Source organism: Jaculus jaculus, chromosome 5, assembly GCF_020740685.1.
Source record: "Jaculus jaculus isolate mJacJac1 chromosome 5, mJacJac1.mat.Y.cur, whole genome shotgun sequence".
In the NCBI taxonomy this organism is placed as follows: domain Eukaryota; kingdom Metazoa; phylum Chordata; class Mammalia; order Rodentia; family Dipodidae; genus Jaculus; species Jaculus jaculus.
The window spans coordinates 168,439,130-168,451,761 of NC_059106.1; the positions used below are offsets into that span (position 1 = coordinate 168,439,130).

At 47.1% G+C, this 12,632-nt stretch overlaps 1 protein-coding gene across 1 annotated transcript in view; it reads right to left on the reverse strand.

Annotated features, from left to right (window-relative positions):
* Srd5a2 (steroid 5 alpha-reductase 2) overlaps positions 1-12,379 on the reverse strand; it is a 39,653-nt gene extending 27,274 nt beyond the window's left edge. Inside the window, exon 1 of the mRNA XM_045151366.1 lies at positions 12,099-12,379. Within this exon, the coding sequence (XP_045007301.1) occupies positions 12,099-12,379 (281 nt within the window). The remainder of the gene's footprint in view (positions 1-12,098) is intronic.
* Positions 12,380-12,632: the final 253 nt, after the last annotated feature.

The following is a 12,632-nucleotide window of genomic DNA, read 5'->3' on the forward strand; positions in this document are numbered from 1 at the left end:
CCTATCATACTGTAATCTCCAGACCTACAGAGAAGAAATTTGAATCCTAGAAGTACTAAAAAAAAAAAAAGAAGTACTTTATTCATCATTTTGTAAAATCTTAAATTCTGGGGTTTGGGGAGATGACTCAGCTGGTTCTGTAAGCATGAGATCCTGAGTTCAGAGTCCCAAGTCCCATGTGAAGGCCAGGTGTGGGGACACACCCCTGAAGCCCAAGCACTGGGGAGGCGGGGAGGAAGAGCCACAGGGCCTGCTGGCTAGCTAGTCTGGCTGAATCAGTGAGCTCTGTGTCCAGTAATAGATTACTCCTTCCCGTCCCTTCTATTTATGTTTGCACTTTTTTTATTTTAGAGAGAGACAGGCAGACAGGGACAGAGAATTGACAAGCCAGAGCCTCAACCACTACAAGTGAACTCCAGATGCTTGCGCCACCTTGTGGGCATACACGACCTTGCACTTGCCTCACCTTTGTGCACCTGGCTTACATGGGATCTGGAGAGTCAAACATGGGTCCTTAGGCTTCACAGGCAAGCGCCTTAACTGCTACGCCATCTCTCCAGCAGCTGTTTACATTTTTAAACATTATATCCTAGTAACATTGGGAGCCCCTGGAATTGCCCATTCACCGTCTTTCTTCCTCTTCCCACCTCTACATCAGGAGAGAGGTCTAATTTGAACATCCAATGAATTCCCAAGGTTTGAGGAAGCCCTAATGATTCCCCTGAGTGACGGAAAGAGTAATCATCATTGGAGTGCACCTGCCTTCTAGACACCAAGCTACTGAGTAATGGTTCTGTTTTCCCCTTTTTATTTTTGGGGTGTGCGTGCATGTGGGTGCATGCATGCCACAGTGTGCGTGTGGAGGTTAAAGGACAACTTCGGGAGCTGGTCCTTGCCTCCCACTGCGCTTGAGGCAGGCTCTGTCCTTGTTCACTGCTGTGTGCACCAGGCTAGCTGGCCTGGCAACTCCTGGGGGATCGTCACCTCTCTGCTTCCTTCCTGCTGTGGGCATGCTCTATTGAAGACGCCCACCACAGCGTCCCGCTTCATGTGGGTTCTGGGGAGTCAAACTCAGGTCCTCATGCTTGCATTGGCAAGCACTTTATCCGTTGAGCCATCTCCCCTTCCCAAAATTAGGATTTAAATTTTTTTTCATATCTTATTTATTTATTTGCTAGTAGAGAGAGAGAGAGAATGGGCACACAAGAGCTTCTTGCCACTACAAACCAACTCCAGATGGATGCACTATTTTGTGCATCTGACTTTATGTGAGTACTGAGGAATCAAACCCAGGCAGTCAGGCTTTGCAAGCAAGTGCCTTTAACCAGTGAAGAATGGCATCTTAATAAGTAGTGCTAGAACAATTAGCCATCCATGTACACCAAGAGAATTTTGATTTATAATTCTAATATTATAAAGAACATTAACTTAAAATGCATCATTGACCTGAATGCAAAACCTGAAACCATCAATCTTCTAGAAGGAAATACAAGTGAATATCCTAGTGACCTTAGGTGACAGAAACACTGTGTAGACTTGATACCAGAGGCATATGAATAAATGGAAAACCTAGACTAAATTCTCCTGATCTTCAGAAGATAGTTACAATTAAAAAAAAAAAAGCCACAAATTGGGAGGAAACATTTGCTAAGTGCCTATCTGGTTAAAAAAACACTTGTATTTACAATACATAAATACTAACTTATATAAATATAATTTAAAATATAATTTTTAAAGCCAGGCATAGTGGTACACACATTTAATCCCAGTACCTGGGAAGCAGAGATAGGAGGATCATGAGTTCAAGGCCACCCTGAGACTACATAGTGAATTCCAGCCAGCCTGGGCTACAGCAATGTCATACCTTGAAAAGCCAACTATATTTGTGCATGTGTGTGTACATGTATACATATACATATATCCAACAAAAAAGCAAATTTTCTAGCATTTAGACTTGGTTATTAGCTATGTAACTTTGACCTTTCCTGGGAAATGGAGGCATGGGACTGGCAAGTTTTGGAGCACAAAACCACAATCATAGACTAATGTCAAAAGAAGACAGAGGTGGGGCTAGGGACATGGCTCAGTGGTTAAAAGTGCTTGCTTGCAAAGCCTGCGGCCAATCTTTGATTCCCCAGTACCCATGTAAATCCAGATGCACAAAGTGGCCCATGCATCTGGAATTTGTCTGCAGGCAAGACCCTGGTGCACCTAACTTCTCTCTCTCTCTGTCTCTCTCTCCTCACAAAGAAATCAATAAACTTAAAAAGGAAAACAGAGATAGTCTGGGGAGCTGACTTAGCAGTGAAAAGTGCTTTCCTATACAGCCTAAAGACCCAAGAAGTTCAATCCTCCCAGAGCCCACGTAAGGCTGGACACGAAGAGGTTCACATTTCTATTCTCCCAACAGGCACCACAGCCAGGAAAGTCTGAAGCTCACATGCATTTCAGACTAAAGTCCTTCACAGCAGCAGGAGACCCCGTCTCACAGAAGGAAGCAGGACACTGACACCTCATAGTTGTCCTCTTACCTCCGCAAGTGGGTGTGGCACACACGCATCCATATATACACATGTACACTGTGTGGCACTTTGAATGCACGACCCCCCATGTGCTCAGGTGCTTTGTTAAAGCGTGTGGCTCAGGTCTGCAGTCATCTGGCTGAAGGAGGTGTCACTGGGACCCTAAGATGTGTTTGGGAGTGGATCTGCCTTTCCAGCTCGAAAGTACACAGAGAGGCTTGCACTCTGCCTGGCGCCTCTGCTGCTCACTGTCCGTTTGCATGTGCTGCTTTCCTGGCGTTTGCTGGCTGTCCGGTTGTTTCTGCTTGGATGGGCAGAAGCAGCTTCCTCTGGATCTGTCAGCCTGAAAGAAAGCCCTTCCTCCCATAAGTTGTGCCTGGTTGGGATGTTTATCCCCACAGTGTGGAGCTGTCTGTTACACATACGTACAGAGACATGCAAATAAATAAAAATATTTAAAAGCCTCTCTTTAAAAAAGATTTTATTTGATTTATCCATCTATTAGAGACATAGTGAGAGAGAGACAGAATGGGTGTGCCAGGGCCTCTAGCCACTGCAAATGAACTCCAGATGCATGTGCCACCTTGTGCATCTGGCTTATGTGGGACCTGGAGAATCGAACTCGTGTCCTTAGGCTTCACAGGCATGTGCCTTAACTGCTAAGCCATCTCTCAAGCCCAATAAAAATACTTAAAAAGACAAAGATAGATAGATAAAAGCATGGAGAGCAACAGATTATATGTAGACAAAGATCTTGGGATTGTTCATGGCCAGGAAAAATGGCAAAAATCAAGTATCGATTTTGTTCACTGTGGCTAAGGATCAGTCCAGGTAGCATAGGGCAAATATAATGGAACAATTTTGAAAATGGTCCAGAGCCTGACGGAAGGTTTGAGCAGCGGGATTGGATAATGTCATAAATGCAGATGTTTAGAGTTCAAATGTGAAGAGGTTGTCCAAGACTGAGAATCAAGAGCACAGGGTAATTCTAAGTCATGGGCCACGAAATGGGCCCCCTTTTTCCAGACAGAACATCACATTCCCACCCGCGAATCCGGGAATGGACCATCCTTTGAGGACCAGAGAAGCTCAAGGTCCTGCCTTCCACCCTCGCCGCTCTCTCCCACCGCGGCTGCGCGGCGGCCCAGGGGAGTATGAGACAGCCTGTGGCCAGCACATAACACGACGCCGGGAACACGCAGAGCTCAATAAACACTGGCTCCTTCCCTTCTCCCCCTTCAAAAACCAAATGGAAGGCAAATTGCACTACTGGCCCCAATTCAGAGGTTTTTAAACTTTACAGCTCCTATTTGGGCTGAATGTCATTAGAGGCTCCTGGGTTGAGCAGAGGAACTTTGGAAACAACTTGAGTCTGGACTTGGGGGACACCATTGATCTCTACTTCAGGAAGTAATAGCAAAATGAAAATGTCCCCGGTTCCAAAAGTAAGTTGCCAGGCTCCAGCAAAAGGCATTAGGTAGATAGCTTGTTTATTAACTAAAAACATGCATACTCTCCCTTTTCTAACTCTCCATCCCCTAACCCTCGCAGGAAAGAAGCAACTCTCTTGATCAGTCAGTTGGCAAACAGTCTCTCTCAAAGCAGGTGCCCAGTTCATGCCTTCCGTCTTCCCAGGGCAGGCAGCGCTGAGAGAGACCCGTGCTTTTCGGGCGCAGCTGCCCCTGTGCATCAGAGACATACTGCTAGGTCGTCCGTCCACGTGACCCAAGTTCTTAGTCCCTTTCCACTACGCCAGCTTTACTGGTAGTAAGTAGTGGTGGAAACTTGCCTCTGCCTGCTTCATTGCTGGCTCTCGTAGTTGGTTCTGAACTTGGTAGGGAAGAATGGTGCCATTTGGGGAACCCCGCCTCAAAACCCACTCACCATCTGCTCTCGGTCTCATGCACACGTCAGCACAGACTGGCGCAAAGGCTCTTAGCATGTTTCAGGGCATGACATGACAGTATCCTCTCAAACCTCTTTACCCCTCAATTTATTTTTTTTTTAAGCTTTTTGAGGTGGGGTCTCGCTCTAGCCCAGGCTGACCTGGAATTCTGTAGTCTCAGGATGGCCTCGAACTCATGGTGATCCTCCTACCTCTGCCTCCCCAGTGCTGGGATTAAAGGTGTGCGCCACCACACCTGGCTTCAATTTACTTTTACCCACCCATCCTATCCTCCTATTGACACTATCACTACACAGATTTCATACCAGAAGCCGACACAGGGATCCACTGGCGTTTCTTTCCTGCCTTCCCCTGAGGGTGAGCCCCAGTATTTCACTTCTTTCCTGTCTCCCATGGGACCTGCCACGGATCTGAACACAGAGGATTCCGGCAAAAGTCAGGGGTCAAAGACATCGCTCTCACCCCTCCTTATAACTTGGTTCACATCACTCCATCTGTCTGGATCCCTGTTTTCGCATCATGCTTGGTCCTTTTCAGTGACATTATGTTAGCTGTAAAATGAGGAAGGAGTTGGTCCTTTCTGCCACGTGTAAAAGCGAAAGAGTCAAAGGCACCAAAGTGTGTTTACATTGATTGCAAACCCGGCTCTGTATTCTTCAGATGGGCTTAGGGTGTCGTCCCATGTTGGGTGACATCACCAGGACTCATGCTGTGTCCCACAGATATTCACATAAAGGACTTGGAACCCAAGAATTCTCAGAACATCACGTTTACTGCTGTGTCTCCAGTGATGGGGCTGGAGAGAGGGGCTCAGCGGATAAAGGCACTTGCTTCCAAGTCTCCAATGAGCAGTTTAGCAGTTTGCTAAAATGTACCAAGAGCTTTGCTGTAGAATTTAACCAAATTTTATTATAGAATTACAATAAATTACATTCAAGGCACTGAACGTAAATCCATGCCATTCATGGGTTGCCTCACAGAGATCTTATGAAACTATTGCCCACAGGCCAAATCTGGACCACTACCTGCTTTTGTAAATAAAGTTTTATTAGGAAACAAGCACACTCGTTTGCTAACATCATGCCTGCAGCTGTTTCTTGTTTTGTTTTGTTTTGCTATGTCAACAGGGGTCTCTGTTGATAGCAGCAGAGACTAAGTGGATGCAAAGTCTAAAATTGTCATGATCTAATTTTTTGTTTTGTTTTGCTTTTTTGAGGCAGGGTCTCCCTCTAGCCCAGGCTGACTTGGAATTCACTATGTAGGCTCAGGATGGCTTCGAACACATGGCAATCCTCCTACCTCTGCCTCTCGAGTGCTAGGGTTAAAGGCATGAGCCACCATGACCGGCTTCATGATCTGATTTTGTTTTTTTTTACAGAAAAGCAAAGTCTTGCCCACCTCTGATTCTATAAACACTTTCAGCCTGGGAGGTGTGGTGGCGCACACCTTTATTCCCAGCACTCAGGAGGCAGCGGTAGGAGGATTGCCATGAGTTCGAGGCCACCCTGAGACTACATGGTGAATTCTAGGTCAGCCTGGGCTAGAGGGAGACTCTACCTCAAAAAAACTGGAAAAAAAAAAACTCTCCCCATGCATGTTAATTGGTGCACATTATTTCTCACACGTGTCTTTGACACATGACTACAAAACCACCAGACTGCTGCTGTCTCTGGGCGTTCCCTCTGACTCTGTATGAGGAGAGATTAGTCTGCGGACTTGAATAGAGACTTTAATTATCTCCGGCTCTCAGCCAGTGAGGAGTCTCCTTAGTGATAGGAGCTACTTCGGAATACCCGAGACGTCTGCGGCGCTGAGGCCTGGCAGGGCCAGGAGAAGACCAGGCCCGGGCCTCACCCGGCTCCTCACCGGCTCGGCCCCTTGTGCTTGGCTTCTGCGACAAGTGGAAGCCGGGCATGAAGACCAGCCTTTCCTAGAATGGTCCCTGCAGTCTGTGTGGGGGGGGCGTTGACAGCCTGAGGAGTGGCCTATGGGATCCATATAGGAAATCATGCCTGACCTGAGTCACAAATGACAAAGGGGAATTTGGGCTGCTAAAGACTCAATGGACAAGTACAGAACAAAGCATTCTATTAAGGCCATCCCCTTATTTGGCTGATTAGGAAAATATTTTGGCATCTCTTGGAATGTGACCAGTGCATTTCACATAGTTACCCAACGCCTTTGCGCCATATGGTCACCTTTTAAGGGAGAAATATATATATACATATATGTGTGTGTGTGTGTGTGTGTGTGTGTGTGTGTATAGACAGAGAAAGAGGGATGAAAGATAGATAGATGATAGATATAGATAGATGATAGATAGATATATAGAGATATATTTTAACAACCAATTATCAAGGCCACATCCAAATCTTTAAAATGACATCAGCTATGACAGGGCTATAAGAGGTAGAATGGCCAATGTCCCAAGACTTGTTGGGAGAGTGACCATCATCAGAGTCTGGACAAAGCCATCCCAGGGCTAACGCGGAGGTCAGCAGGGGGGAGGTGGCTGGCTGGCAGTGACTCGGCAGAGGGATTACGCTGCGTGCTTACGCAGCAGTCATCTTTATGTGGTTAAATGACCCAACATCCACCACAACGGATTCCTAGCGGAGGAGGTTGATGTGCACTGACCTAGCTATGCGGTCTCAGCAATAACAATTCCTAAGAGGTTGAGGGCCTTCCCACAACTCTATGCACTGTTGTTACCAGTCGAGTTTGGTTATGCGTTCAACAATTGTAGAGAGTACCGACTACACTCCAGCACATCTCTGTGCTCTGGGGCTATGGCTGAGACAAATGGGACCAAAAAAAAGAAATCCTTGGCCAGGCATGGTGGCACACACCTTTAATCCGAGAGCTCAGGAGACCGAGGTGAAGGATCACTGTGATTTTGTGACCAGTCTGAGACTGCATAGTGAATTCCAAGTCAGCCCGGGCTAGAGCAAGACCCTACCTCAAACAATAAATAGATAAATAAGACAAAAAACACCTTGTTCCAGTAGAACTCACTCTGGTTTGTTACCTCTGGACTCAGAAGAGTGCAGGAAGTTTTACCTTCCGTCCTATGAGACTGATTGCTGGACCAAACAGTCTCCACGGAACATTTTAAACAGGGCTTTAGATGAGCCTGTGCCGTCCATCCTCCTACGACGTAGTCCCTCTCCTCCATCCTCTGCTACAGCAGGACAGCCTGAAGTTTACTCCTCAATTTGTCCTCATTATCAAGCCAATGACACCTACATCCTCCAAGCATTCTACGTACCAAGACCCTCAAGGCTCTTTACAGCTTTTTCTGAACACTTTTGTCAGTGCTTGGAATTGAACCCAGGGCCTCATGAATTCTAACCAGGAACTCAATTACTGAGCTACATTCCCAGTTCCACTTCCAGGACTCTTACCCAAGAAAAGGGTTTCGACTTCTAAATGTGCATCATCACTTCATCTAACTTAGCCAAAAAAAAAAATTAAGTGTAAATGAGTAGGTGGATTTGTCAATCACTGCTTTTACGTGAGCTGAAATGACAAATAGCCACGAGGGATAGATACCTACGAAAATTCTATGGTCGTGTGGGAAATACTATAAAATGATAATCAGGCAAAACAAAAAACTATTATTCAAATAAAAGGCATGTGTAAAAATCAATCATGGCTGGAGAAATGGCTCAGCAGTTAAGGCACTTGTCTGCAAAGCTTAAGAACCCAGGTTAACACCCAGTGTCTACATAAAGCCAGATGCACAAGGTGGCCCACGCATCTGGAGTTTGTTTACAGTGGCTAGAAGCCCTGGCATGCCCATATTCTCTTTCTTTCTCTCCTTCTCATAAATAAACAAATAAAACCTTTTTTTTTTTTACAAAATTTATAGGCTTACCCATTAAGGCACTTGCCTGCAAAGCCTAAGGACCCAGGTTCAATTCCTCACTACCCCCATAAGCCAGATACACAAGATAGCAAATGTGTCTGGAGTTCATTTGCCATGGCTACAGGCCCTGGAGTGCCCATTCCTTCTCTCCCTCTCCCTCTCTCTGCAAATAAATAACTAAAATTATTTTTTTTAATAATAAAAATGTTTAAAACTATCAGCAAAGCTAAGAGATGATAGAAACATTACTAGTTAATAAACTTACATGTTAAAATTATGTGTTTTCCAAGCCGGGCATGATGGTGCACACCTTTAATCCCAGAACTCAGGAGGCAGATGTAGGAGGATCACCATGAGTTCGAACCCACCCTGAGACTACATAGTGAATTCTAGGTCAGCCTGGGCTAGAGTGAAACCCTACTTTAAACCCACACACACACAAAAAAAAATTATGTTTTCCTAGTTTTTTAATTTTCCATATTCTTCTTTTTTAAATTTTTTGTTTATTTTTATTTATTTATTTGAGAGTGACAGAGCCAGAAAGAGGAAGAGAGCGAGAGAGGGAGAATGAGCACACCAGGGCCTCCAGCCACTGCAGACGAACTCCAGATGCGTGCGCCCCCTTGTGCATCTGGCTCACGTGGGTCCTGGGGAGTCAAACTTCGAACCGGGGTCCTTAGGCTTCACAGGCAAGCGCTTAACTGCTAAGCCATCTCTCCAGCCCCCATATTCTTCTTTAGCAAACATTCATAATAGTATCAAGCCTATCAAGTTAAAAAGCAAGCATGAGGTATCAAGAAACAGTCTATGTCCAACTAAGAGCCTGGGATCTAGGTTCAGACTGCCTAGGCCTCAATTCTTGCCTTAAGTTATTGTGTGACCTTGGGTGAATTAAAAGCTATTGTGTGTTGGGCTGGAAAGATGGCTTAGCAGTTAAGTGCTTGCCTATGAAGCCTAAGGACCCCAGTTCGAGGCTCAACTCCCCACGATCCACGTTAGCCAGATGCACAAGGGGGCACACGCGTCTGGAGTTTGTCTGCAGTGGCTGGAGGCCCTGGCATGCCTATTCTCTCTCTATATGTATATATCTGTCTCTTTCTCTTTGTCTGTTGTTCTCAAATAAATAAAAAATAAACAAACAAAAATTTTTTAAAAGTTATTGTGTGACCTTGGGCAAGTTATTGAAGATTTGATGTGGTGGTGCTGTTGGTTTGTCTTTTAAATACTTTTATTTAGTATTTATCTGCAAATAGGGAGAGAGACATGAGTGCTCCAGGGTCTCCTGCCACTGCAAAGGAACTCTGGATACATGTGCCACTTTGTGCATCTGTGTTTACGTGGGTACTAGGGAATTAAACCCAAGCCATCAGGCTTTGCAAGCAAGCGCCTTTAACCACTGAGCCATCTCTCCAGCCCATTCTGCCAGTTCCCCATCTGCAAAATGAAGATGATGATGGTACCTACCTAACCAGTTGGTGTGGGGATTACTACATAATCCTCAGAGCCACAGACAGTAAGAAGCTAGCAAGGACTCACCACAACAACACGCGCAAAACTCCGAAAGCTCAAAGGAAGACTTCAGAGAAAGGAAAAGGCCCCAAACATCACACGCTGGTGTCTGAGCGACAGACACCTCAGAGTTGGACTTCCAGTGGGTAATTTTCCCCCAGATAGAATCAATCCCTGGACACTTTAAAATAGTTTTAATTCTCCTTGAAGATGGGCAGTAAGTACATATTTGTTTGGGGTAATTACTTCCTTGTTGTTGCTGTTTTTTTTTTTTTTTAATCACCTGGTCATGATTTATTGTGCAAAGTGCTTTTTGGTTTTAAAAGCAAGCCTAAAATTATGTTCATAGGATTACCAGAAAACACTAATCATTACTGTAATAAGAAATGACCTTATAAAAATACTACTCATAATGTTGATAATGGTTGGTAATGAAGATAAAAATAACTGTCAAGGACTAGAGAGATGGCTCAGAGGTTAAAGGCCCTTGCTTGCAAGGCCTAACAGCCTAAGCCATATAAAGCCAAGGCGCTTGCCTGCAAAGCCCAAAGACCTCGGTTCGATTCCTCAGGACCCCTGTAAGCCAGATGCACAAGGTGGCACATGCATCTGGAGTTTGTTTGCAGTGGCTGGAGGCTATGGTGTGCCTATTCTCTCCCCCCTTCCCCCACCACACACACACATCTTTCTCTCTTTCAAATAAATAAAAATAAAATCTTTAAAAAAAATTAAAAATTGAAATCAAATGCTGGTCTTTTGCCTCCTGCATCCGACATCCTTCTTCCTGTTCAAAGTAAACCACTTAAGTAGATTAAATAGTTGATAACTACCCAGGGACCTTGTGCACAGTAGGCTTTTGATAAATATGTGTTGGAGGAACATTAACTTATTACTGCTGTTCAGCTTTTATCTTTTAAAAAGATTGAGAAAGATTGTATAATTATTAACTGTCGAGCAATAAAGAAGACCTGGGGCTGAGAAGGGACTGTGGACAGACAGGTTGAAATGGTGCCTCTGAAACCTCCTTCACCGGAAGCACTGCTCTCCCCTGAGAGAGAGGATTTTGCCTTCGGCTCCCAGAGGCATTGTGTATTCCAACGTCTAATCTAAGTTTCCTTCATCTGACCCTGGGAATCCCCCACTCACAATGCAGCAGAGCAGCGCCTTCCTTTTGCCGGGCAGCGGGCAGCGTTTACCTGTTTGAGGTGGGTGAGAAGCCTAGAACCGCAGCAGGCTCCTGATGGGCACTAGCGTATGCCACTTTGGTTCAGTCAGATAACCTTTCTTAGCTTCAGTTTCTTGACCCATAAAGTGGGCACCAGGACCCCTCACACAGTCACAGTGGGGCTAAATGCCTGGGCACTTCCTTGGAAAGCATCTTCTTCCCTTCCCTGAGTCTTGGGTTCAAGTCAATCTTTAAATCCTGATATCTCTATCTCCTTGGTTTGGTTTGGTTTGGTTTTTCGAGGTAGAGTCTCACTCTAACTCAGGCTGACCTGGACTTCACTATGTAGTCTCAGGCTGGCCTCGAACTCTCTGCGATCCTCCTACCTCTGCCTCCCAAGTGCTGGGATTAAAGGTGTGTGTCACCACTCCCGGCTGAATCCTGATATCTCTTGATCTCTATCCTGATCCCCCCACACCAGAAAGGCAAAGTTCTTCTGAATTCTGAATTTTTCATCTAGAACATTTGCGCTCCAGGTTAACTTTTCACCATTCAAGACCTGGGAAGGTAACAGAGCTGGTGGTCAGCTCAGTTCCCTCTGGGAGGGGGGATTGGTAACCAAGCTGGAGGTGGTAGTTGGCTTAGTTCTCTGGAGGAGGGAGATACCTAAGAAGAGGGGTCCTGGCTAAAAGCCATCCAACCCCCATTTACATTTTCTTCCCACCTGTGAAATCCGGATGAGCGCTCTTCCCACCTCCCTGCTCAGACGCACAAAGCCTAAATTGACCAGAACCCCTCTGGAGATGCCAACACCTCTTCCTAGACCCCTGGACCAAGCTGGTCCCGCTGAGCCAGGGCAGTGAGGAGGATGCGCTCCAGGGAGGGTGCGCTCCGGGGAGGATGCGCTCCGGGAGGGTGCGCTCCGGGGAGGGAGCGCTTCGGGGAGGGTGCACTCCAGGAAGGGTGCTCTCCGGGGAGGATGGCGCGCGCCCTGGTGGGAGTTTCCCAGCTTGCCTTCCTCCCACCAGCACTTCCTCCCCTAACGCATCCTCGAGGACTGGGGACCGTGGACCGTCGGAGTAGGGCTTGGGGCGGGGAAGGAGCAGGACCGTCCCGGGGCATCGCTACCTGTAGAAGTAATGCGAGCAGAAGAGACCCAGTAGCACAGTCTCGGGCCGTCCAAAGAGCGAGTGAGGCTGCCAGGCGAAGATGCCCGCGGGCACCATGAAGGAGGGCAGCTCCTGCAGGAACCAGGCGGCGCTGGCGGGCAGGCTGGGGGTCCCGGGTGCCAAGCTGTTGCTGTACTTTCCATAAGGAGAAGGTTTCCCCAAGTACAGAACCAGGGCTCCCAGGGTAGCCAGAGTGACGCTCCCGGCCAGCACCGGGCTCTGGTGGCACGGCACGGGCATCGCGCCGCCGGGTTCACAGCCTGTGGCTGCCGCCCGCCCGCCGAGAGCAGAGCGCGGCCCCCGCGGCCCTTTATGGAACCCGAGACGCCACCAGCGTCCGCCCCTCGCCACGCTCCCGCCAACCGCCCCCCCACCCACCGTGCCGCCCACGGCGCTCCCGCCGCCAGGCTGGCTGCCAGGGCTTGCCACCCTGGACCAAAGCTTTCCTAGTCCCAAACCAAAGTGTCTGCGCTGACCACCGCGTCCCGCTGGT